This window comes from Sapajus apella, unplaced genomic scaffold (genome assembly GCF_009761245.1).
Source record: "Sapajus apella isolate SASKATOON/1434 unplaced genomic scaffold, GSC_monkey_1.0 scaffold44, whole genome shotgun sequence".
NCBI classification, from domain to species: domain Eukaryota; kingdom Metazoa; phylum Chordata; class Mammalia; order Primates; family Cebidae; genus Sapajus; species Sapajus apella.
This window is the reverse complement of record NW_022436984.1, coordinates 6,001,067-6,028,030: the sequence shown is the minus strand read 5'-3', so window position 1 is coordinate 6,028,030 and position 26,964 is coordinate 6,001,067. Positions and strand designations below refer to the sequence as shown.

The following is a 26,964-nucleotide window of genomic DNA, read 5'->3' as shown; positions in this document are numbered from 1 at the left end:
AAAAAAAAAAAAAAAAAAAAAAAAAAAAAAAAAAAAAAAAAAAGAAATGCATCATTAAGTGGTTATTCAAAGAAATACATAAAAACCAAAAAGCAATTACTATAAAAGGATGATATTTACCTTTTGGAGAAAATGGAAGTGGTCACAAAGACACCTTTTGGGGTGCTAGAAATGTTCTTTCTTTACTTATCGGTCGTCACACAAACAATGTGTATCATGATAAACTACTGAGCTATTTTATTTTCTGCACTTTTCTGCATAGGTATTTATTAATATGTTTCAAAAAAGTAAACAGGAAGATGAAAGACTATAATCATCTTTCATCTCCTTATAATCACTAGTCAGCACTTTGCGTTAAAATTTAATAGAAATCTCTCTGCAGGCAGTAGTTTCATTTTGGGTGAAATAGAGAAATGATGGCATGTATATATACACAGACTGTAAGGACAAGAAACTGATTCCACTGCTTGCTTTGCGTGGGGAGAAATGGGTAGGGAGTGTGAAGAAATACATTTTCAAACCTAACCTTTTATCTTTAAAAATTACATGCCTTGGGCCAGGTTCGGTGGCTCAAGCCTGTAATCCTAGCACTTTGGGAGACTGAGGCAGGAAGATCGAGGTCAGAGTTCAAGGCCAGCCTGGCCAAGAAGGTGAAACACTGTATCTACTAAAAATATACGAAATTAGCCAGGCATGGTGGTGGGAGCCTGTAATTCCAGCTACTCAAGAGGCTGAGGCAGAGAATTGCTTCAACCCAGCAGGCGGAGGTTGCAGTGAGCCGAGATCATGCCATTGCACTCTGTCTGGGTGACAGAGCAAGACTCCATCTCAAAAAAAAAAAAAAAAAAAAAAAAAAAATTATGTGCGTTCTGGGCAGGGCACGGTGGTTCCTGCCTGTAATCCTAGCACTTTGGGAGGCCACGGTGGGCGGATCACAAGGTTAGGAGATCGAGACCAGTCTGACCAACATGGCAAACCCCATCTCTACTAAAAATACAAAAATAAATTAGCCAGGCATGGTGGCAAGTGTCTGTAATCCCAGCTACTTGCGAGGTTAAGGCAAGAGAATCACTTGAACTTTGGAGGTAGAGGTTGCAGTGAGCCGATATCGCGCCAGTACGCAACAAGAGCAAAAGTCCATCTCAATAAAAAAAAAAAACAATTAAGTGCCTTCTAAAAGCATTACTTATTCAAAAACATGAATTTTCTTAAAATAAAAGTCCAGGATACTTAATTTTTTTTTTTTTTTTTTTTTTTAAATTTGCGAAGGAGTCTCACTCTGTGACCCAGGCTAGAGTGCAGTGGCACAATCTCCACTCACTACAACCTCACCTCCCAGATTCAAGCAATTCTCCTGCCTCAGCCTCCAGAGTATCTAGGACTACAGGTTCCCGCCTCTACACCCAGCTATAATTTTTGTATTTTCAGTAGAGATGGGGCTTCGCCATGTTGACCAGGCTTGTCTCAAACCAGGATACTTAATTTCAAGACAGTTCCACAAAAGGGCCTGATTTATAATCAAATAATTTTCTGAAAGTTCAAATTTTTTGTCATGGCGTGTTTCTATTCTAGCATAAATTTAAAAGTTTCTACAAAATGACTATAATTGTCTAAGAAAACAAATACAAATTAATTTTGAACTTTCTAGAATCTCCATATGAAAGAAATATTAGGTTTTTATTTAAAAACCTCATATTCAACTACATAAAACATGAATTTCACTTTAGTAGTTACTTCCAAAATCAAATATATAAGGCAATTCCTAAAGACACTAAAATAAAGAACTGATAAATTCCTTTTAAAACTTCTTGCTATTCTGGAATCAGGTGCTAAGATTAAATTTTTCATGACTTCTCTAGCAAACCATTTTTGCTTTTTGTTAAAATGTTGAGGAGACTAACGTGGTACCCAATTCCACAAAACCACCAACAGAAGAATCACATCAAGACAATATTCAAACCCTTCAATGACTAATAGACAGAAAATCATAAACCAATCTTCTTAATTGAAATACTTCAATTATTTCTGCTGCAATAGAAGTAACTGTAAACAAACACCAATCTTCCTACATGAGGAGGGAAAAAAATCACAGAAAACAAGAAAGAAAATAAACAAGTTTCCACTGACTGACGATCAAAAACTTAATTTTTAAGTCAAGGTATTTATTTAGCACACCAAGAACATCACATATTCAACAAAACCAAATAGTGCCTCAAATATTCAAAGTTGTTTTAAACTAGCTGGAAAAAAAGTATTCCCTCTTCACTCATTTCAATCTTCTCAAAAACAACATTCAGTAGCAGAAACATGTAGTATATTTTCACTCTTCCTTTTATTTCCATCATACTTGATACTTTTCAAATTAAAACAATTTCTGAAAGAGTATACACATAAAAACAAAACGATTTCAAACTGTTCTAAGTGGGTACAGGGGAAGAAAACCTATGAATTGACTTGGAAAAGAAAATAAACGATTTGTATTTCCCCAAAATGTCCCTCCCATAAATAAATTTCCACTTAATAGCAATGAAACTTACATAATTATAACTGATTTTAAATACTTAAATACCACTTTATTACTGCAAAAAGTATGTAATAAAAGAAGGTATATACCAGTAAACGTACTTGCATCATCCCTTTCTATTCTGGTTCCATCACTAGTTGACACACAAGTGAAGTGTAGGGGTTCAACTTCCAAAAGTCCAGTGAGAGATGTGAAACTACCCTCCGCAGCTGTGCAACTACTGACCTTTCCATTTCCTAATGGCAAAAAACAAGTTTTATAATATGTGAAGATAATTTTTTAAAAGCAATAGTAATAACAATAATTATAGCTGCAATTTAAATTTTAATTAGAACATACAAACGCATAACTCTTACACAGTGTTTGAATCATGGGCATGGTATTAAGAAAGCTGACAAAACAGCAGACACATTTCCCAGCTACAAAAGCAGATCTGCATAAAAGCAACTTAGTAGTCCTTCACATTAATAGAAACATGAGTGGTAGTAGTTTCCTATTAACATGAAACCTATATTCAATAACAAGTGATGTGAATCTTAAATGGAGGAAAAAAGTAGTAAATCAGCTACACACATTAGTTATCACCTTATCTGTTGGGTATATGTAAAATCAGATTATGTCAACTGCGTAAACATAAGACACAAAACAAAGGACAAACATTTAAAAATATTAACAAGATCTATCTTTACATAGTCCCTTGTATTTTGTTCACATTATCAATTTTATACAATGAAGCACACTACTTCATCATCGTAAAAATAATTTAAGCTAGCATAAGTAGTTTTTAAAAGAAAAAGCTATGTAGCCACTACTATATAACAAATAAAACCACAGCAAGAATACTGGAGGGGAGAATACAAATGAATTTACAGTGACTGTGTATATAGTTTGGGAGGACAAGGATTATATTCACTACTTTCCCCTTTTTTTTGGAATTAGCACTCATTTAAACAGAATTCTTTGAAAGACAAAGCAAAAACGAATTCACAGATAAAAAAGAATAGGGAGATTTAAAAACGGTCATTAACAGCTGAAGGACTATCAAATACAAGCATAAACTGTCATAACCTTGTTTTCCAGTGTCTCACTGGGGGGTCAGCATAGGGCCTGACACATGTTCAAAAAAATGTTTATCACACACTTAATACAAAAATTAGGAGACAGAAGAGTAAAAGGATAGGTTTCAGTCCTCATGAAGATTATATTGTATGTTAGTGGTTATTAGGAATTAAACAATGTAACTTTTTGTTTTAAGCTGCAAGGTTTTACTTAAGAGAAATTTAAAGGACTAATAAGTCAAGGGGCAATCAATTCTAAGTCATGGGGTAATAAAATGCTTCCCTGATGAAATGAGGAGATTCATGGGAAGAATAAGAGTTCTATACATTTGTTCCCTTGGAGTGGGAAAAAAGACATGCAGAAAGAACATGAGTGAAATCCCCATAGTGAAGAAACATGGCACATTTAAGAAACTGAAAGAACAATATGGCTAGAGGAACAGTTCTCAATTCTAAGATCCCTCTGCATATTTTTAAAATATTATGAACCCTGAAGAGATATTGTTTCCATTGTTTTACTGGTATTTACCATAGTAGGTATTTCAAGATGATTAATTTAAATATTAATTCATTTAATAATAAACCCATGAAATGTTAAAATGGCATAATTTGATGAAAAGTAACTGTTTTCTAAAGCAAAAATAATTTAATTTAAAAAGTGACAATGTTTTACCTACTTAAAAATCTCTTTAAAATGTGGAGTGTCAGAGGATGGCTGAATTCTCCTACCTGACTCTGCATTCAATGTGTTCCAGTATGTTGTTTTAGGTGAAAAAATCTGGCCCAAATAATATGTAGTTGGAAAAAGAATATTTTAACATACTTGCATATTCAAAAACTTGACAAGTGGTAATTTTTGTTACAATCTCAGCTCACTGCAACCTCCGCCTCCTAGGTTCAAGTGATTCTTCTGCCTCAGCCTCCTGAGTGACTGGGACTACAGGCATGCCACCACGCCCAGCTAATTTTTCTATTTTTAGTAGAGACGGAGTTTTACCATGTTGGCCAGAATGGTCTCCATCTCTTGACCTTGTGATCCTCCCACCTTGGCCTCCCAAAGGTGGGATTACAGGTGTGAGCCACCACGCCCAGAGACAAGTGGTAATTTCTTAAAGGTTACAATGTGGTATCTGAAATCTTATCAGTGAACTTCTCAAACTCTGTTACATTAAGATCAACTGATATATCTTTTAAGGAATTTTACCCATGCATAATGGTGAAACATCATGCATTTATCATTCAGAAAACATTGGTTCACCACTGTATACAAATATTCCAAATATTGATACATTTCATTATCCAATATTGGAAAATTACACTCTCTAATGACAGATTCCATCAGAAAAATCTACATATCAGGAAGCTATCAAGCTCACTATGGGAAAGATGTTTCTCATTCATTTCTCAAAAAACAACTGCCAAATAATACGGTGTAAATGAGTGTAGTTTGTCTGCCAGTCATTACTGCAAATAAAAATGGCATTCCAAGAAACAAGCAACTAGTTCAGCTTGTAACTCAACTGCACATTTCCATGAAACAAGTATGGTACTTTGTCATGCCACAGAAGTACTCTATGCGTATTTCTCATTCATCTCAGAATAAAAGATGTGAATTCATGGGTTAAAAATTTAATAATTTTTACTGCGTCAAGGACATTTTAAAATGACATTGACATTTTATTTCAAGTGCTCAGTAAATAACATCATGCTTTTTCACAATCAATACAAATGTCAATGAAGTCAAAAAGACAAATAACATCCTTCTACTATCATGAAAATAGTTATGGCCATATATATCCCCTTAATGATCTCAGTAACTGCTGAGCGGTCTATTGAACACACTTTGGGAATCACAGGGCCAAACAAGACTAAACAAGACAATGACACAAGATAAAATGGCAAGGAAAAGAGAGCCAAATCATATAGGATTTTATATCCTGTATTAGAAACTGCAAACTTCAGAAAATGGGAAGAAATGAAAAGTATTCTAAGGAGAAAGGTAAAGTACTTGAAAGATCACACACAACGCAATGTGAAGAAAGTACTGAAGTGAGACAAAAACAGAGGTAGGAAGACCAGTGTGAAAGCTACTATTGTTGGCTGAGGTCAAGATGACTGTAACTTACACTGTAATCTTGTGATGATGGGAGGTAAGAAAGTGAGCAAACTTGAAATACAGTCAGCTCTCTGTATCTGTGGGTTTGGCATGCATGGATTCAACTAACTACAGAGAGAAAATACTCAGGGGGAAAAATGAATGGCTGAGCCTGTACTGAACATGTACAGCCTTTTTTTCTTGTCATTACTCCCTAAACAATATAGTATAACAACTACTCACATACCATTAACATTGCATTACGTATTATAAATGACATAAGAAAGGCACTATACCTTTTTTTTTTAAGGGACTTGGGTATTTTAGGCTTTGTTTTCTGCGAGGAGTCCTGGCACCAATTCCCCATGGATAGAGAGGAACAAATGTACACACTGGTGAAAAAATAGGTGCCATATGGTGATACCCTCAATGTAGGTATAAGAAAGATACAGGTATCAAGGATGACATTCACATTTCTGTCTTGTGCCACTGATGCCATTAACCACCAACCCCCTCAAAAAAAAAAAAAAAATGCTGTAGAGGGACTACTAATGAGGAATAACATGAGGAGACATTAATGTGGAGACATATCATGATTTCTAAATCCCTTATTCTCAGTCTTCTTTACTCAGTTGCAAACTTGACTACCTCAGAGCTTAGAATGAACCTTATAGAGTTTCCCTTACACTTTGACCCTAACAAATTTAACTGCTTCTTTTGGTATACTGAAGGTATCTGTATCTCTAGTTCTAGCCTCTCCTCTTAGTTCCAAAAATGAACTGCAATGGCCTAATTGATGTATCACTTGAACAGAAAAGACGGAAAATGGTAGGACGGGAATAAGGCAATGGGAGCCTAAGTCATCAAATGGAGCAATAACAAATATATTCAAGGCAGCATAAGCAATTAAAAAGCAAGTGACAGATCAGTATGTGTAGTATGATCTTTCATTAGAAACTGTATTAACGAACATGGGCCACAAACAAGTTTAAATAGCTAAACATCCAGTTAACAACAGAAACCTAAGAGTGTAGAAAGGTTAGGGTTTTGGCATTTTACATTTCATTTATATTTCTGTATTTGGTTTTTTTATTTTGCTTTTTTCACACCTCCTAAGTTACTTTTGAACAAAATTGAATTTCTCTCTCAAAGTTTACTGAAATATTATTACCTTAATCTGTTTGCAATTTTCTAACGTTTTGGTTTCCTAACAACACTTGGAATACGTGCGATTAGATGCAAGAAAAAAATAAAATGGTCACTGTTTTATCTAACAAAAATAGCAAATTTTAGCACTTAAAAAGATTATACATCTTACTGAGGAGAGTAACCAAAAAAAAAAAAATGAAAAAGATTATGCAAATAGTGTTATGCATACATCCAAAAAACATTCTTCAGAAAATATAGAAGGATACATGTAATGTATACAGTTTACCTCAAGAAAGTGATAGATGCAGAAAATTATCTTTTGTTTGTGCATCCTTACTTATTACAGTAAGTATTTGTTAATAATTTATTTTAGAAATAAGAAATGTTTTTTAACTTTACAGAGAAAGCAAAGGTACATCAAATAAAACTGAAAAGTCTACAACAAATAAATAAAATTTTAAAGAGTCTCTTATAAGCATTAAAATCACACTGAAATGAAATGAATAACAAAAACAAAACATCAAAGTCACAACCCTTTCAAATATGACTTTAACATAGTGGAATTTTCTGGAGGGGGAAAGATGAAGTTAAAACCTTCCAGCAAACATTTTAACAACTCATATGTTAAGTTCTAAGGAATTTTAGTTTTCTAAATACATACAAATACATAAATGACTACAATCTATTAAGTCAAATGGCAACTTAAATCCAAGATACAACATTCAGAATTTCCTTTAATAAAAGAAATCACTACCTGAAAGGACATCTGATAAATCAATTTCATCTGACTGGACACCAATGCTGCTGTTATAAACATTTTTACAAGAAGAGCCACTCATCTCCAAATCAAAGAGGACTGGATCAAATGGTGAGCTATATAATCCATATCTGAAAAATAAAATAATGCACTAACAATTTTCCTTTCAGCCATCTAATTAACAAATTACCTATTTGCTTAGTTTTAAAAGCAGTCTGACTAACAGGGCAGAGGGAGATGCTGACTAGATTTGACCCATCAAATTCAGTGAATCTCAACTATGTTCCCAGAAATCTATACTCTAAAAGACACTGTCCGGAGACTCAACAAATGTGATTCCAATAAACTGGCAACTAAGGTACTAAGACTGCCACCTGCAGACTGAAACAAGGGGCATTAGGCACCATTCTCTCCCCTCAGTCATTGTACATAGCCTAAAGTACAAAGACTATGAGTAAAATGTCATCAAAATCAAAACATCTAATCTAGAAAATTATAAAATCTCTGCTCTAAATAGAGGAATTCCCTACTTCAAACATACACAATCAGGCAAGAACTGAAATCTAACCTTTTACTATTGCTTAATTCATCATGTTAAAAGTTTTGAAATATAAGTAGTAGGTAGAATAATACTAGTAATGGGACAATAAGTGATTCATGTAATTACACCTATTAAATGCATAGAAAAACAGACACATTATATTCTTCTTCCATTAGCAGAGAATATGACTTTTCAGTATTAAATAAAATTAGCACTCTGGATAATCATCGTAAGGATTTATCAAACTGTTAAAGACACTTCATAGTAATTTCTCAGAGTAATTTCTGAAAAAACAGAAGAAAATAAAACCTCAGGCTATTATCATGTGGAAAAAGGTAAAAGTATAAACTAAACATTTTTGTAAGAAAAATACTGTTTTCCGCATATGTATTAAATAACAGTTCTCTGCAAAGGTGTGACCATACTCAGAGACGAGTATTATTAGTCATTAGATATACTAAAATACCTTGTCTGAAGTAAAGCCTCCATTGGTGTTAGCCTGTCCTGTAACTGTCTGGACACTGCAGTAAGCAAAGATGCACAAGCTGTGCTGCAGCCAGCCAGATCTTCATCTTTCACATAATTCAGTAAGACAAAATACCAATAGACGGAACCTGGAAAAAACAACAAAAATGTTTCTTTTTCCTCCTTTAACTCTAACAATGAGAATTTAAGATTACCTATTTATCAGCATACTTCCTTTTGCTAGGAATATACTCCTTTTTCTGGAAAAAAAATCTTACAGGTAATTTACAAAGACCAACTCCTGGGAGGGATCAAAGAGAAACTTAAAATATAAACAACACCCTGAGGCAGTATTACACTAAGAATTTCAAATATTTCTGGAGAGTTTTATCAAGCCAGCATAGGCATTTAGGTGTACAGTAATGTGAAATGACTCTCAGGGACACTTTGAAATAGCTGAAAAAGTGAGGAGGCTGCAGGCCCTACAAATCATCCTTCACAAAATACTGCTTCTCTGTACTAAAATTTTTAAAAGTAGTGGACAGCAGTGAGCTTCAAGCAGCCCATTTAAATGAATGAATGGGGAATACAATTATTCTATAATGTGTTAGATACAGATCAACATGGCTTAAAAGATGATCATGACAGTGTATTTTTACATTTTTTAATAAAACTTGAGATGTTTAACTGCTAAGTACATGCCAAAATTTAAGCATCCTATCTTTAAAACTATCCTTAAGAAACTTTTAAACATAAGAGTACCGTAAAAAAAAAAAAAAAAGAGTACCGTAATGAGCAACTGAGTGAAAATGTTCTAGTTCACAATTAATAGTTGTAGCCAAAATATATTCAATGTAAATATAAACACTCTTTATCTAAATTAAGAAAATGATATAACTTTTTAGTAACTCTGAACAAGCATTTTTTTGTTGTTGTTGAACACAAAGATGAAATCTTTATGAAATATGTAACTCACTGAGGTAACTTGTTGAATGGGTTTTTTTTTTTTTTTTTTTTTTTTTAATCCTGGACTAAAGCAATCCTCCCTCCATGGCCTCTCAAAATGCTGGGATTACAGGTGTGAGCCACTGTGCCCAGCTTGAATGTTTTTTTAATAAAACAGATTTTGCCAGGCATGATGGCTCGCACCTGTAATCCCAGCACTTTGGGAGGCCAAGGCAGGCGGATTATCATTTAGGGTACCTGAGGTTAGGAGTTCAAGACCAGCCTGAACAACATGGTGAAACCCCATCTCTAAAAACAAAAACAAAAACAAACAAACAAACAAAAAAGCAAATTGTGAGAAATGTCTAACAATAAATAAAATTTGGCTTAAGAGGCCAAATTAGTAGCCCTTCATATTAACACCATATACTAGAAAAAACAGTAAGAATCTTTAAAAATCTTTATTACCTTACGTACGTGCTATTTTAGAGAATTGCTTTACGAATTCCTACTTGATAACTACATTCATTCTTTTTTGATAAACAATAATTGCACATATATACGGGGTACATGTGATGTTTTGATATATGCATGCCATGTATAATGATCAATCACGGTATTTAGGATACCTGTCATCTCTTTGCATTGGGAACATTTCAAATGTTCTCTTTTAGCTGTTCTGAAATATACCACAAACTAGTCACCCTACTATGCTATCAAACACTAGAACTTATTTCCTTTAACCATATTTTCATACTAATTTATCAACCTCTCTTCAAATCCCACTCACCTACCCAGACTCTGGTAGCCATCATTCTACTCTCTACCTCCAATTATATTCATTCTTTTTTTAATTTTTGAGACAGAGTCTCTCTCTGTCACCCAGGCTGAAGTGCAATGGCGCAATCTCAGCTCACTGCAACCTTCGCCTGCCAGGCTCAAGCGATTCTCCTGCCTCAGCCTCCTGAGTAGCTGGGATTACAGGAGCACGTCACCACGCCCAGCTAATTTTTGTATTTTTAGTGGAGATGGGGTTTCACCATATTGGTCAGGCTGGTCTTGAACTCTTGACCCCGTGATCCGCCCACCTCAGCCTCCCAAAGTGCTAGGATTACAGGCATGAGCATTCATTCTGAAACCATTTCAACAAGGTCCTCAGGTGCTTAAAAACAAAACAAAGCAAAACTGGTCCCTTTCAGGAAATTCCAGTTTGTCACAGTCCCTACCAATTAAGGGAATGTGTTCTCTTTCCGGGTCCACAAGGGGGCATAGTTTTAAGGGCAAAAACTTCCCAGTGCCAAACCCCCGTCACATCTATCTCCATCCGGGAGATTTAACAGTTTATGTTTGAATTTCACAGGCGCAGGAAGAAACTAAGTGTCAATGACCCCAGGGGAAGTTTAAAGGAACTCTTTTCATTGGGCGGGAGGGAGGTGGGGGGGGGGGCCTGTTTGCTTAGAGAAGGAGGGAATTCCTCCCTTGTTAAAAGTCCTTGTCCCCACACCCGGCCGGATTCCCCTTCCACGCTCTTGATGGAAGTTCTTCTCTCTTCTCCTTCTTTTTTTTCCCCTCTTTTCTCTACCTAAATAAAATCACCTTTCTGTAACACTTCTTGGTATTTACTTTACAAGCTTAGAGCGCACCTGCTGTAATCGTCTCTTTCATTCCTAAGAAGGCGAAAACCAAAAACCTACAACATTCTCTCAGGCGAGCTGTGCCTCACCAGCACCCAAAAAACCCAGTTACATAATCATGTATAACATATGCAAGTGCAATGACATCTGCACTGTTTTACTTATTAATGTCACATCCCACAACCAAACAACTCAATGATTGTAATGAAGTACTGAAAAATAGATATGAAGTAAGATGACCTGATATTTACATAACTGTCCCATGAACCTTTTCTTTGGAGTATTGTTGACAGCGTATATCCCCACCCAGTCACAAGTTATTGATCCCTTCAAAAACTACAGATAAGCTACAGGAAAGTGAACTTCCATAGAGAAAAAATAGTTACGAAATAATCCTAAGTAAACTTGTGAGATGTTCCATATGACTATATAATTTTACATACCACCAGTTGCTGCTGCAGGTAAAAATGACATATTATCAAGTAAAGCCTTCAAGAGAACAGATCCAAATCCTGGTTGACATGCGTCACATTTGCCATTACTGAAAAATTTTTAAAAAGAAAAATTGTAAAGACATTACTCAAGGTCTAAATTCAACCCTAAACTTGGTGTGGTACTTAAAAATCTTTAAAATATATTCTATACTGATTAAAAGAAAAACCTACCTTAAAGCTCTATAAAATACCGAAAGACAGTAGGGACTGATTATACTAAGGATCTCTGTAAATATTTTCTTATGCATTAAACCATTATCATTACTGGTCAATACTGACCATCAGCTCTTAGACACTTCCTAGATATAGTAGCAAGTAGGAACCTTAAATATTAGGAACTCTTACATGCAGTTTCAACTTCTACAGTTTCAGTTATACATGGTCAAGTGTAGTCCAAACACAGGTGAGAACAGTACAATAAGATATTTTAAGAGAGAGAGACCATAGGAAAAAACAATAATATATACATGGCTCACTACCATCTACAGTATCCACTGGGTGGGTCGGGGCAGGGAGGGGAACGGTTCTTGGAACACATTCCCTGGGAATCAGGGGAGACTGTTCTAATTTGTTTCAGGGTTTAGAAAAAAGGATCTGCACAATGCTACAAAAAAAGTCGGTAAGATTTATATGTAACAGAGAAAACACTTTGGGGCAAGAAAAGACAATAAAGGAAAGTAGGGAGTGAAAGGGGTGAAGAGCTCCCTTGCCAAATTCTCCAAACTACTACTAATAGGCAGAGAAGCTCAGTGGACTTCTTTTCTTATAAGTTAAATAGACTTATTTAACATAATACTTTACCCTTAGAACCCAAAATTCTTGCTAAGGTTATCAACAATCCTCATCAAGTTTTGAAATTCTCTTAAATTACAGATTAAACAAGGATCACATTACACTATAAACAAGGTATTACTCACTGAATCGCAAGTGTACCTAGAAAGTATGCTTTCAACTTAAAAACACACCAACCTAATGCACAAGGCTAGAAATCGGGCACATTTATGGGCTATACTTCGTCCTGCCTCAAAGAAGCAAACACGAACGATGTCTGAAAGACATTTCCGTGTTTTTGAAAGTAGGCTCTCATTTCCTTCCTTTGAGCTGCAAAACAATAGCAGACATTTAGACTCATCTTGAACTTTAAATCATAACATCCAAAGGGCAATCAACAGTGGTAAGCAAAATTTTAATTATTAACCTTCCAGGTCCATTTGAATGAACTCCAGCTAACCAACAGAGAGTATCCAACACAAGACTCTGGGCGTGTTCTGTGATCTGGCCATCATCTGCTTTTCTGCAAAGAGTGTTAAGAAGCTTCTCATGAAATTCTGAAAACTGTAACATGGCACATCGTTGCACTCTACAAAAAAAGAAATATAAACACATTACCAACCAAAACAGAACAACTAAAGCTATCACAACCTAGATGGTCATGCAATGTTTCATTTTAAATCATGAACATCACAAGTACCTTTAAAATTAAAAGTAATAGCTATATATTGAGTATTTCATTTGTAGAAAAATTTTAAAGAAATCGCATTTACAATAATGTGCTATCATGTAACAAGGAATATGTGTAATTTCTTTTTGGTTTTTTTTTTTCTCCAGTGATTGGGTGTCCCTCTGTTGTCCAGGCTAGACTCAAACTCTTGAGTTCAAGTGATCCTCCTACCCATACTTCTTCAGTAGCTGGGACTATAGGTACACGCTCCCTTGCCTGATGAGTATATGTCAAATTATTATCTTTCGTCCATTCCTATTATGTAACAAGCATTGTGTAGACGCCAGAAATAAACCAATGAAACATAAAGACAACTCATACTCTCATCAAGATTACACTTATTTAGGAAAGATGGAGAACAAAAATTTTCAGGTAAAAGATTTTTACATTTGTGTGTATATGTATATGTGCTGGCAGGTTTTGTGCTTTAATTACTGTAAGAACAGCAAGAGAATGCAATGAAATTACCTTTCCTTAGAAATTGAAGTTTTCTTAAATCTTCGAATGGTGACTGAGACCTCTTGAAGTAAATCACAGCCCCGGAGGTTTTCAGATTTACGGGTACCACTTGTATTTTCATTCTTAACATTAGATGATTTTTCCTAAACATTAAAAATAATAAATTTTTAAAAATAAACTAAACTAAAAATTCTTTGCTATTAAAGTTATAAAATAAAGAAAAATAACTGAATTATGGCTATCAAAACATAAATCTCAAAATAAAATGATAGCTTTTACTCTCATATTCAGTACATGATCTTCTCCAGAATTATAATAGGGGAAAAAAGAAAGACACAGCCACTATTTCAAAGGTAATAACCCAATAATTACAGATAATAAAACCAAAGTCCTGATCTAATTCCCCATTATTGCATTTAAAATAATTACGTGAGGCTGGGTGTGGTGGCTCAGGCCTATAATTCCAGAGGCCAAGGCAGACGGATCACTTGATCTCAGGAGTTTGAGACCAACCTGGCCAACACAGCAAAACCCCATCTCTACCAAAACATTACAAAAATTAGCCAAGCATGATGGCAGTCACCTTTAATCCCAGCTACTCAGGAGGCTGAGGCAAGAGAATCACTTGAACTCAGGGGGTGGAGGCTGCAGTGAGCCAAGATCACATCACTGCACTATAGCCCGGGCAACAGAGGAAGACTCTGTCTCAAAATACATAATAAATAAATAAATATTTGAGATATGTCAGACTCCCCAATCTCTAAAGTTCTCTCACTTTCAATATTTAAAAAACGGAGATAACAGAACCTGGTGTGCCCACCTCAGAGTTATACTGAAGATTACATCAGATAAAGTACACAGAAGTCCTTGAAAAACTGGAAGACCTATATATATATGTAAGATGACTGGTGTTACTGATAAGTATCAGCATGAGTCCTCATGAATAATGATGATAAAACCTCCTTCCTGAGTTCCAGGAATCCAATATAAATCGAATTATAAAGAGCTGCGCAGTTCACAGCTACTTTCAGAAAATCAACCATGAAGATTAGAAACTGCATAAAATTATTTCTCAACTTCTCTTTCTGTATGCTCCCAAATATTCACTAAAAACAAGGTTATGAGTTGCCAACAGAGGGCATACAAAGAAACTCTCATACCAAAATAAATAAATATTATGGTCTAAAATAATTATAAAGGGAAATATCTGCTAGCAATTACTCCCTACTCAATATACATCATAAAAGCTAAGTAATTTGCCTAAAGTTAATTCAGGCTGGGCATGGTGGCTCACCCCGGTAATCCCAGCACTTTGGGAGGCCAAGGTGGGCAGATTACCTGAGGCCAGGAGTTAGAAACCAGCCTGGCCAACATGGTGAAACCCCATCTCTTCTAAAAATACAAAAATTAGCTGGGCGTGGTTATGCATGCCTGTGACCCCAGCTACTAGGGAGGCTGATATGGGAGAATGGCTTAAACCTGGGAGGCAGAGGTTGCAGTGAGCCGAGATTGCACCACTGCACAACAGCCTGGGGGAAAGAAGAAGACTCCATCTCAAAAATGTAAAATAAATAAAATAAAATAATAAAGTTAATTCAAAACACTTTTCTTCTTAAATATATTTAAGTCACTCCAAAGAAAAAATACAAACAAACCAAGTTATAGCAAAACATCATTGAAGAGTCATACTACTTCTAACAGTATGTTAAATCTGAACCACAATGTTTAAAACAGTATTGTTATTGTTCAAAATGACAGTTTTATACCTTGCCTGCTGCAACTTTTGCCAAAAGTGAAGCAAGTGAGTAACCCTTGTTACTTTGGTGTTTTAGAGACGGAAGCCTTACTACAGGACGTATACCACCATTACAAATCTCTTCTGTTCCTCTTTCATTCACTGCCTTGACATGGATTAAAAATGAACGGTATTTTCCTCCTGCCATACCTAGAGAAGTGGAAGAGAATGGGGAAAATAACTGAATTACCAATGAATTCCACTGTTTTTCATCTTCATAGAACAAGATCAACAGCTAACTCCACAAAAAGTACAGTAGACCAGAACTTTCAAATTATACTGCTTGTCAGAAGAAAGTTAAACCACCTTCATATGCTGGCAGCAAAAAACAACAAACACAAAAATGATATGAACAGTATAAAACCATTATCTTTTCCCCAATGTTATTCATTTTAATGGTAAAAATGTTGCAAACTACACATACACAACAAAATTGTCATTAAGCTATCATCCAGATAATTACAGAACATAAATCCATCCAATCTTCTTACGCATACATGTACACACGTCCACATTACGTGTGCACATATACACATAGCGTTATAGGACTGACAGTTAAAAATGTGGCATGCAGGCTTTGGAGTCACTACCTGGGTTTGAATATTGATGGCTCTTAGGCATGTGACAAATTTTCCTCTCTGTGGCTCAGTTTCCTCGAATGTAAAATGAGACTAATAGTGCCTACCTCAGAGTTAACTAAACCACTGTTAACTGTGCTTGGCACAAAGAAAGCACTCAAATAATTATCATCACTAGTATGTGTTTTATGTTGTTTTAACTAAATTGGGATCACACTATATCATCTATATATAAAATACATTTCTTAATTATCATCAAATTACTACAACTACCAGCAAACTACCAGTATATTGTTGCATAAGCAGATATTACATCTTTTCATGATTACGAATTTAGCTACCCTGCCTGCTGTGCTAGGGCTACAATGTTACATTTTTCTTAACACTACTGTACAATTCTCTGTGTGGTAGTATCTGACATTCTGTTTCAAAGTTCTTTGGTCAATGTTACCCCTTTACTCTTCCATAAAAACTTAGCACTCATCTTGTTCAGTTTCAAAGATGTTGGGGAGAATTTTATGAAAAAAAAAATCTTAGTATATTCTATGAAAATTCATACTTTAATAGTATGGAAGTTTTCCAAACATATGCCATGTAATTCTATACTCCATTTTGTCAAAATCAGTATTTTTGGCCAGGCATGATGGTTCACACCTGTAATCCTAACACTTTGGTAGGCCAAGGCAGGAGGATCCCCTGAGCTCAGGAGCTGGAGACTAGCCTGGGCAACACAGGGAGAATGTGCCTCTAAATAATAAAAAAAATTTTTTAAACACCAATATTTTTATTTCCACATAAAAATGTAAGATTCACACTCTCATTGAACAAAACTAATTTATAATCTAAACAATTTGAGGTTTTATTAGTTTTTGTTCAATACTGTATCCTAGCATGAAACCTAACACGTAACATCTCAAAAACTTAATAACAATAAGAAAGCACAAAACTTCCATAAATACAGACTAAGTATCCCTAATCTGAAAATCCAAAATGCAAAACTCTTTGAGAGTCAACATGATGCTCAAAGGAAATGCTCCTTGGAACATTTCACATTTTAGATTTTTGGGTTAGGAATACCGAACTAGTTAAGCATACCACAAATATTCCAGAACCAGAAAAAAACCTGAAATCTGAAACACTTCTGGTCCCAAGCATTTCAGATAAGGGACACTTTATCTGTACTATGTCTGCAATTAAATGTATATGTGTGAATGCGGACAAACGTTAGGAAGGAAATGTACAGAAATTAAAATAGTGGATATGTAGCTATTTTCTTGGGTTGGAGAAGGATCTCTACATCCCACCCCACATCCAAGTTTCTTCAACAATCCAACTAGTCATTTTGTGTTGGTATTTTTTAATTCACCTGCAGGATACAAAAGCTGAAAACATCCTACTGCCGATATATCTATTTATTATGTACATAATAGCTCATTATTTTAAAACATTCATTATAATTTGCATTTGTTTACGACATTCAAATCATTGTATATGATACTGTCAAAGCTCTTCTAATAAAAACCCTCTTTTGGCCTAGAGTGGTGGCTCACACCTGTAATCCTAACACTTTCCAGGGCCGAAGCAGGCAGAATGTCTGAGCTCAGGAGTTCGAGACCAGCCTGGGCAACATGGTAAAACCTTACCCCTACGAATAATACAAAAAATTATTCAGGTGTTGTGGCATAAGCCTGTAGTCCCAGCTACTCAGGAGGCTGAAGCACAAGAACCGCTTGATTCTGGGAGGCAGGTGTTGTAGCGAGCTGACACTGCAGTACTACTGCACTCCAACCTGGGAGACAGAGCAAGATTGTCTCAAAAAAAAAAAAAAAAAAAAAAACCTCTTTTGGCCAGGTGCAATGGCTCACAACTATAATCCCAACACTCTGAGAGGTCAAAGTGGCAGATGTTTCAGGTCAGGAGTTCCAGATCAGCCTGGCCAACATGGTGAAACCCCATCTCCACTAAAGATACAAAAACGAGCTTGGCATAATCCCAGCTACTTGGGAGGCTGAGGCAGGAGAATCACTTGAACCTGGGACGTGGAGGTTGCAGTAAGCAGAGATCATGCCACTACACTCCAGCCTAGGTGACAGAGTGAGACTGTTTCAAAAAACAAAAACAAAACAAACCCTCTTTTAGGGGAAGAAACTGTAATAACATAATAAAACTCTGAAGAGACAGGACTCTGATGTGATGGGAAGGGTAAAAATTGCAGAACATAATGTCTGCTTACTCAAAAGGGCTCTGTTATGTCACACTAAGTCATCCTGTAGTCATTTATTCAATGTTTTTTCCAAAAAGCACTGAGACTCTAAGACACAAAAGGTAGGATCAGATAACTATACAGTTACCTATAAGAAGAAATGACCTCAGCTACCAGAAAACTGATCAAATTTCTAATGAAAGTCCCAAAGAAAACAATCTTATTTTTTTAAAGATCAATTTGTTTTTCATCTTTTTACAACTGTGGTATTATTAATTCTGCTTTTGTAAAATATATTACTTCACCTTTAACAAGTTTGGGGCTTGTTAACGTCAACATTCCAGCATGCCCTGATAGATCAAGGCCACTAGCAAGCCATACTGGCCCACACAGAATGTCCTCTTTATGGTCCTCCAAAAATGGACATAATCTAAGACCTAAAAAGAAAAATACACATTTTTCATTTAAATTATTTAAAATATAATATTTAATAACCAAATATCATCCCATTTACATATAATACCATCACACATACTTAGAATGTGTTAAAATAAGAATTTGTTGTCATGCTAAGAAACTATAATCAGTTATCTTATTTATTATGTTGCTTTCCATTCCCATATTTACAATTCACCTTTATTTTCAAAAAAATTATAAAACCATGATTTGATTTCAAATCCCAAGATATTAAAAACCAATAATGCAAGTATTAGCGCAGCTGTGTTCACAAATGATGAGCTGAAAGTTAAAGCATATTGCCAAAGCAGAATTATAGGTTATTTTTTAATCGTGTTCTTGAAACCAAGTTTTTGCAAGCCATAAGGAAATCTTGCCCGACATGTTGCATTCAGATCACTACTCCTTTTACTGTCATGGACAACAGCTCTATAATTTAACTCACACTGTGATTCCTCTACATCCATGTGCTGCATTTCTTCATTCAAATCAACCAGGGACGGTTTCCCATTTTGTTCCACTTCAATGTTAAGAGCTGGAGACAAAGGAAAGGTGATCTGCCTATCTACTGCTGTTTCTAGAGGATAAAAATATTAGTAAACTTAATTTTGCTTAATATCAATGATTTATGTGCCTAAAAATCTAAAATTTCCTGTTAACTTGGGAACTTGTGTGATTTTTAACACAGATGTCATAAAATGGTTGAAGGAAAATTTTGATTCAATTGTTTTTTACACTCTTCTCTTTTTAAATGGTAACAAAATATTTGCCTAAAGAAACAATTTGCTGGCAACTAAACTAAAAGGTTTTACCCTAGGATGCACAGTACAAGCACCTGCAGAGCTTTAAACTACCAAATCCTGAGTCCTCTATCCAATTAATTCAAAATCTGTCAAAAGATTTCACACATACGAACACATCCATATATACACAAGCTCACATAAATACATAGACACACATACAGTCAGTCATCCATCCCTCGGTAACTGCGGGGGATTAGTTCAAGGACTCCCACAGATGCCAAAATCCACAGATATTCAAATCCCTTATATAAAGTGGCATAGTATTTGTATATAACCTTATTCACATCCTCCCATATACTTTTAATGATCTTTAGTTTACTAATAAAACCTAACACAATGTAAATGACATGCAAATACTATTTATTTACTTATTTATTTCAACGTCTCACTCTGTCACCTAGTTGGGAGTGCAGTGGTACAGTCATAGCTCACTGTAACATCCAAATTCTAAGCTCAAGTGATCCTTCTGCCTCAGCCTCATGAGTACTGTCACCTGAGTAGCACCGCAGGTGTGCACCACTGTACCAAGCTAATTTTTAAAAAAAAAATTTCTGGAGACCTGTGGTCTTGTTACACTGTCCAGGCTGGTCTCAGATTCCCGGGCTAAAGTGATCTTCCTGCCTTGGCCTCTCAATGTGCTGGGATTATAGGTGTGAGCCGCCACATGTGGTCTCAAAGTGCTGGGATTATAGGCATGAGCCACCATATTGTTTTTTATTTGTATATTTTCTTATTGTTATATTGGTTTTTATTGTTTTTCCCCCCCTCAAATATTTTCAATTTATGATTGGCTGTTTGTGAGGTTGGTTGACTCCCGGGATGTGAAACCCACAGATACAGAGTGCCAGATGTATAAGTAATTTTTCAAAAAGGAAAATTTTCAAATTTCAATGTTGGAAAATGGAGTTAAGTTGCCATTTTACTGTGAAATTATCCCCAGCCTGTTAGGCCAACTTATTAAGGAGAAAACACTGTGAAGTTAACACCTAATTTCTAACCATGCTAAATGTGTATAATCTACTTTAATAACTCAGTACATCAAATTCTGAAATTGTAAGAAAAATAAAAATGAGTGTATTTTCTGCATTACATGAAAGGTTGGCTTCATTAATAACCTTTATAACTTCCATTAACAGTTCTATTCACAATCAAGTCTTCTCTTAGGAAAAGAAATACATAAAGGTAGTAATGCTAAAAGTCAAACTAATTTACAAAGGAACTAATCTCACTTCCAAAAAAGCATAATTATATTATTCAAGTTTATGCAATTCTGGACATTACTGGGTTACTGCAGTTTTCAAATGTTCTCTGAATTACTTTTCTAAATAAAATCACAAAAAGTAGAGCAGGCAAATGGCAATAAGGACAGAAAGGGACATGAAACTTAGCCAAGTGGAAAATTAGTTTTAAAAAATCAACCATAAAAGAAAATCTTCAACGATAAATTTGATCCATTCTTACCATTCACTTTCCCTAATCCTGGAGCTTTATTTTTCAGCAGTGTCACTTGTATCTGTGGAATATTGGTGATGTTTGAGTTCAAAACGAATTTGAAGTCCACATGTCCAACCATACAAGCTTTAGGTAGTACTAATTCAAATACATGTTCATCCCAGCTGTTGCTGCCAAATAAGGGGAAAAATGCTGAATAAAGCAAAAATATTTTTCAGCCATAATCATATTATCATTAAAAGCACCTCTGCTACTTTTTGCTTTGTAACTTCCAACAAAATTTAGTGTTTCTCAGTGGGATCAAGAGAGAAAATAACTGTCAATGGAGAAGGTTAAACTTAAGGCAATAAATGATCTTACTTCAAAAATCTATACCTGCCTTGAGACTTGCACATACCAATAAACTCTTGTCCTTTAAAGTGTTACCGATTTAATGTGAATTATCTGCAAATTCCTGCTACCCACGCTAGATCTATGAGTAGGCTCCCAGAATCTTCATTTTAAAACAAGAACTTTTTGCGTTTCTTATATATATTTATTGTTGCGTTTTAAATACTATATATATACATGCTGGAAAATGAAAATCTCCAAACTCCTCCACTAAATTTAAGGCTCATATCCAAATGTCTACTAGACATCTCAAACTCATTATGAAAAAACCCACTCCCAAATCTCAGTAAACAGAAACTTCATTTTTCAATAAACTCAAGCCAAAACTTAAAAGCCATCCTTTATTCTTCTCACACACAGTGTGTTTAATGTATCAACAAATTCTATTCCTTGTACCTCCAAATTATATCCAGAATCCACTGTTTTCACTACCTCCATCATATCACAATGGTCCAAGCTACCATCAGCATTTCTAAATTAGCACAACAGCAATCAAGCTAGAGCCCTTGATTCTATCACTGCCCTCCACCACCACAACCACCATTCTAAATACAGAAGTCAAAGTAATCTTTGTAAAATATAAATCATACCACATCAACCCTGTACTGAAAACCTGCTAACACTGTCCCATCTCATTCAGCATGAAAGTCCCCTTTTTTTTTTTTTTTTTTTTTTTGAGATGGCGTCTCACTCTGTTACCCAGGCCAGAGTGCAGTGGTGCAATCAAGTTCACTACAGCCTTAACGGCCTGGGCTCAAGTGATTCTTCCACCTCAGTTTCCCAAGTATCTGGGACCATAGGCACATACCACCACGTCTGGCTCGTTTCTTTTTATTATTTGTAGAAATGAGGTCTCCCTATATTGCCCAGGTTGGTCTTAAACCCCTGGGCTCAAGTGATCCTCTTGCATCAGTCTCCCAAAAGGCTACAATTACAGATGTGAGCCACCAAGCCTGACCAAAAGTCTTTCTTTTCATAAAAACATTAATGATCCAGCTCCCAGCTATCTCTACCTGTTTTTTTTCTTTTTGAAATGGAGTCTCACTCTGCAGCTCAGTCTGGAATGCGGTGGCATACAATCTTGGCTCACTGCAACCTCCCCCTCCCAGGTTCAGGCGAATATTTGCCTCAGCCTCCACAGTAGTTGAGATTACAGGTGCGTCACCATGTCCGACTAATTTTTCTATTTTTAGCAGAGATGGGGTTTCACCATGTTGGCCAGGCTGGTCTCAAACTCCTTGTCTCAAGTGATCCACTTGCCTTGGCTTCACAAAGTGCTGGGATTACAGGCATGAGCCAACATGCCCGGTCCCCAGCTACCTCTTTGGATCTCCTTCCCTACCACCCTCCCCTATATTCACAGCACTCCAACAACAACGGTCTTCTTTCTCTTCCTAGAACTCATAAAATATACTCCTCAGGATTCCGTATTGCTATTGCCATGGAAGCCTTTCTTAGACCTCTTATATTGAAAATAAAATACATATTTTATCTCTCTCTCTCTTTCACTATCTCACACTTACATGCTATTACCTACCCAACAACTAACTACTCTATTGCCATACCCTGTTTTAACATTCTTCGTAGCTTTTATGCCCATATGGCAGGGTATGTATCTGTTTACTTTCTATTGCTACTAGGATGTAAATTCCATGAGACTCATATTACTAGTGATTATAAGAGTGCCCGCTTTTATTAAATACAAAACAAGCATTTGAGTATTTGTTAAATAAATCTGTGGAATAAATGACCAAACTAATTGCAGTTGTAGATTACTCTCATTATTTTATCCTAAAATTAAGAATATAACAATTTACAAAATCAATATGACAAATGTAACAATGTCATCACCATGCAAAAATTAGCTTATATAATTGTTAGAGACAACGTAGAATTCCTACGTATATTACTGTGTATCTTTTAGACAGTTTAAAAGATAAACAGGCCGAGTGCAACAGCACTTTGGGAGGCAGAGGAGGGCAGATCATCTGAGATAAGGAGTTCAAGACCAGCCTGGCAAACATAGTGAAACCCCATCTCTACAAAAAATACAAAAATTATCTGGGTGTGGTGGTGTGCGCCTGTAATCCCAGCTGCTTGAGAGGCTGAGGCAGGAGAATCACTTGAACCTAGGAGGTGACAGAGTGAGACTCTCTCTCAAAAAAAATAAAATAAAAAAAATAAAAATAAAAAAATAAACAGTAATATACCTAGGAATTCTACACTGTCTCTAACAAATATTTAAGATATATGGACTTAAAATTAGGTATCTTGGGAAAAGGTTTTACCTGTCGGTCTGTAGTTTCCAAGTTCGAGTATGCTGAGCAGCATCACCATGGTGTTGCTGATGCAGATGCTGAGGATGCCTCCTTTGCTGTTGTTCTTGCTGAACTTCCACCCAGCATGGAGGAACAGTTGCTGAAAACCTTGGAGTCAAAGTCTCAAAGCGGGTTAGCTCCACTAGAGACGTCAAGATTTCAAGGGTAAATGGCTGGTCCACCAATAAATCAACTCCTTAACATTAGTGAGAGGAATATTTGAAACAGTTTAAAAAAAAAAAAAAAAGAAGACAATGAAGTTTTAATTCACGGTTATGTTTTCAACTGTAATACTTGCCAAATATTCTGAAAGTTAATAAAGTGGGCTCACGTATCTGTATATAACTAACATAACTAACTCTGGCTAAAGAATAGCAAAGAAGAAAATTCTAACTTGAATATTTAAAATTAGAGAGAATAGTCACTCGTGAAGAAACCCAAACCCAAACTGTTAGAAAAGGTCTTACTGAGCTTTAATCAGCCCTAATAAGGGCAAGAAAAGTAGTGGTACTAAAATGCAAGCCAATGTACATCAAACCAATAATTAACTTTTAGACCTTGTTATTTACAAAATAAAATGCTAGACACCAGCAAGTACATACATAAGCTCTTTTATAATGAATAAAAAACTAAAACAATCAAAAGCTATATGGTAAATAAATACTTACAAACTGAAAAATTGTGTTTTTTCTGCTTCTGTAGTAGTTAAGAATACCTTGTATACATACTAGTATTATAAGAGTAATAACATGCTTCATACTGATTAGGTTTATTTACAAATACTGTAAATGCATTCACATCAGTGAAATGTATAACATTAAACAAAGCTGAGAAGCTGTTGTTCTCATTTTTAAAAATTAAAATACTAAAATATAAAATCTGTTGAGTTTAGAATATTTTCACAATGAAAAAATGACAGCAAGTTCTATAAAATTATTAAAATTTAATTAAAATTACATCTCTTTCTCAAAGTCTAGACCCTTATAAATCTGATTAGTTTGTAAATATTGACAGCATGTCAATCTCCTTTCTTTACATTATTTATTTCTTCATTACAAAATTCATCTTTCCATTACTAAAAAGTATTTTTCTGTACTTTATATAAAAATTCTTCTCCATTCAACCAATAACCTATAAAATAAGAGAATATTCAGTATTTTAGCTTTTTATACCAAGTTAAAATATATACTCAATGAGTATTTTTTTTTCAGCTTTTCAATTCCAATAGTAATATTAATAATATGAGCCTGTCTACTAATTTTACACTTGCTTAACTTTTTATACCAAGTTAACCAAGACATCTGGTTAACTCAAGTAACTAGAGATTGAAAAGCATGCTACAATGATTTCATAAAAGTCTACAAGGCAAATAATGATTTTTTGGCAGGGAGTAACATGCTAGCAAAACTTCTTTTGAAAAATTAGCTCTGGATGGCAGTGTGAAACACGGATGGGGAAAAAAGGCAAAAATGACAAACAAGCACAAACAAACTTCTCTGGAGGTTCAGGATGGGGCAAGGTAGGTGTGAATACACCACCTAAATATATACTCAGTGGCAGTACTTTTTTCAGCTTTTCAATTCCAATAGCAATATTAACAATATGAGCCTGTCTACTAATTTTATACTTACTTAACAAACTCTCTTACGATTTTTTTCCCCTCCCCTAATTAGACTAAAACTCATTAATGGCTGAAATGTTTGTTTTAACCTCTTAGATGACATCACAAATATTGACTAACACACCACACACGCTGAGAATCATTTCTTACTTTAATATGTTTATATTCTCCAAAAACCAGAAAATGACATTAAATAATATCTAATGATTTTTAAATCATTTAAAAATTTAATATCATACCTGAAATGCTAGGACTTGAAGGATTTGATAAAGGCTTGGAACCTTCTGAAGATGGTTCTATTCCTTTAGAAAGAGATCCATCCACTAGTATATCAGCTTCGTCAATATCATCACAGGTTCCTCCAATTTGGAGAAAATGAAGCTCACCACCTACAGGGTAGTAAATTTCATAGATACACAAAAAATGGGTAAACATTCAAATATAATACTAATTAGGAAACAATTTATTTTAATATCACTTCATAGGCAGATAAGGAAAGCTACCAATGTGATATATTTTCAAGAGTTTAGAAATTTAATTGCCAAGGAATTGCAAATTGAAATTGAATGTTTATGAAGAAAATAACAAATACATAAACATACATGAAAACAGGTATTTATCTGTTAACACAGTACTTACTATGTATGGACAGTGTTTGAAATGCTTTAATTAATTCATTTACTTTTTGCCAAAAACCCTTGTGGTAGGACTATTATTGTGGCCATTTTACAGATGAGGCACTAGCTATACTGGAATCCACAGCCAAATCTCTTAATCTCAACAATAATAAAACCAAACAAATATTCTTATTTTTTAATGTATTCACAATAAAATGAAAGCAACTCAAATTTCTAGTTTAATGTCTCTGTCACGGAAAAAACTGACAGCAAATTTAGCATTAATTAAGACAAAAAAAAATGGGTAATAAATAGTATATTCTAACATTCTAATCTGGAGATTCACTTTCAGCATGGCAGAAGAAGGAAGATGATAAACCCCTTCCTGAAAGGCAACTAACAAAGCTAGACAAAACTGTAATTTAACTAGGGTGAGGCAAGCAGTGAAAACCAGCAAATTCACTGCTATCTCCAGATGGGGTTCACTTGATTGATGGAGAGCTTCCAGTTTAAAGTGGTGATTTCTACCAATACTACCAAAGTAGTATTAGGTTGGAACTGTGGGTATCAGTGTAAACTCATGTTGTGATTGATAGACAGATAGACAGATAGATAGATAGATAGATAGATGTGTGTGTGTGCCCAGTTCTGTCTGCTGAGAAGCAGGCAATGACATCACAGTAACAATGAGTACATCTGGAGTCCATATAAAAAAATAAATAAATAAAGTGGTGATTTCAATGGGAAACAAACAAGGAGGTCTGCTATTTGAGGTCAATTTGGGCAAGCAAAGCACTAGAAACAACAGGGATTTAACATGGAATTACACGTAGCGAGAGAAGCACAGGGGGCTTGGTAAACTTTCCACAAATCCCACCTTGATCAGAGTCTGTGTATTTGTCCAGCAAAGACCAGAGAAAGCCCAAGCCATCACTACATCCTCAGTTAACTAAGCCTCTATGCCTATGCAAAAGAGACCTGAGACAGCACAACAGAAAACAAAAACCAGGGCGCACTTGAGCACAGCCTTATTGGCTAAAGGTATTTGGACAATACAACCTATCAATCTTTGGCTGAACACAAAGCTATGCTGACACAAAAGAAACAAA

At 35.2% G+C, this 26,964-nt stretch overlaps 1 protein-coding gene across 13 annotated transcripts in view; it reads right to left on the bottom strand.

Annotated features, from left to right (window-relative positions):
• Window positions 1–26,964, bottom strand: part of BIRC6 (baculoviral IAP repeat containing 6) — a 258,154-nt gene that overhangs the window by 154,345 nt on the left and 76,845 nt on the right. For 7 of the 13 annotated variants that reach the window (XR_004257190.1, XM_032239247.1, XM_032239252.1 and 4 more), the window contains 13 exons: window positions 25,478–25,627; window positions 23,588–23,813; window positions 20,919–21,079; window positions 19,100–19,231; window positions 18,504–18,635; window positions 15,389–15,567; window positions 13,632–13,765; window positions 12,861–13,022; window positions 12,632–12,763; window positions 11,612–11,709; window positions 8,591–8,738; window positions 7,581–7,714; window positions 2,614–2,760 (listed from right to left, as the gene is read on the bottom strand). Coding sequence is in view for 12 of the 13 variants with exons in the window: in XM_032239247.1 (XP_032095138.1) it covers window positions 2,614–2,760; window positions 7,581–7,714; window positions 8,591–8,738; window positions 11,612–11,709; window positions 12,632–12,763; window positions 12,861–13,022; window positions 13,632–13,765; window positions 15,389–15,567; window positions 18,504–18,635; window positions 19,100–19,231; window positions 20,919–21,079; window positions 23,588–23,813; window positions 25,478–25,627 (1,935 nt within the window). In the remaining variant the exon portion in view is untranslated. The remainder of the gene's footprint in view (window positions 1–2,613; window positions 2,761–7,580; window positions 7,715–8,590; window positions 8,739–11,611; window positions 11,710–12,631; window positions 12,764–12,860; window positions 13,023–13,631; window positions 13,766–15,388; window positions 15,568–18,503; window positions 18,636–19,099; window positions 19,232–20,918; window positions 21,080–23,587; window positions 23,814–25,477; window positions 25,628–26,964) is intronic. The other 6 variants (XM_032239248.1, XM_032239256.1, XM_032239251.1 and 3 more) reach the window with 4 other exon arrangements.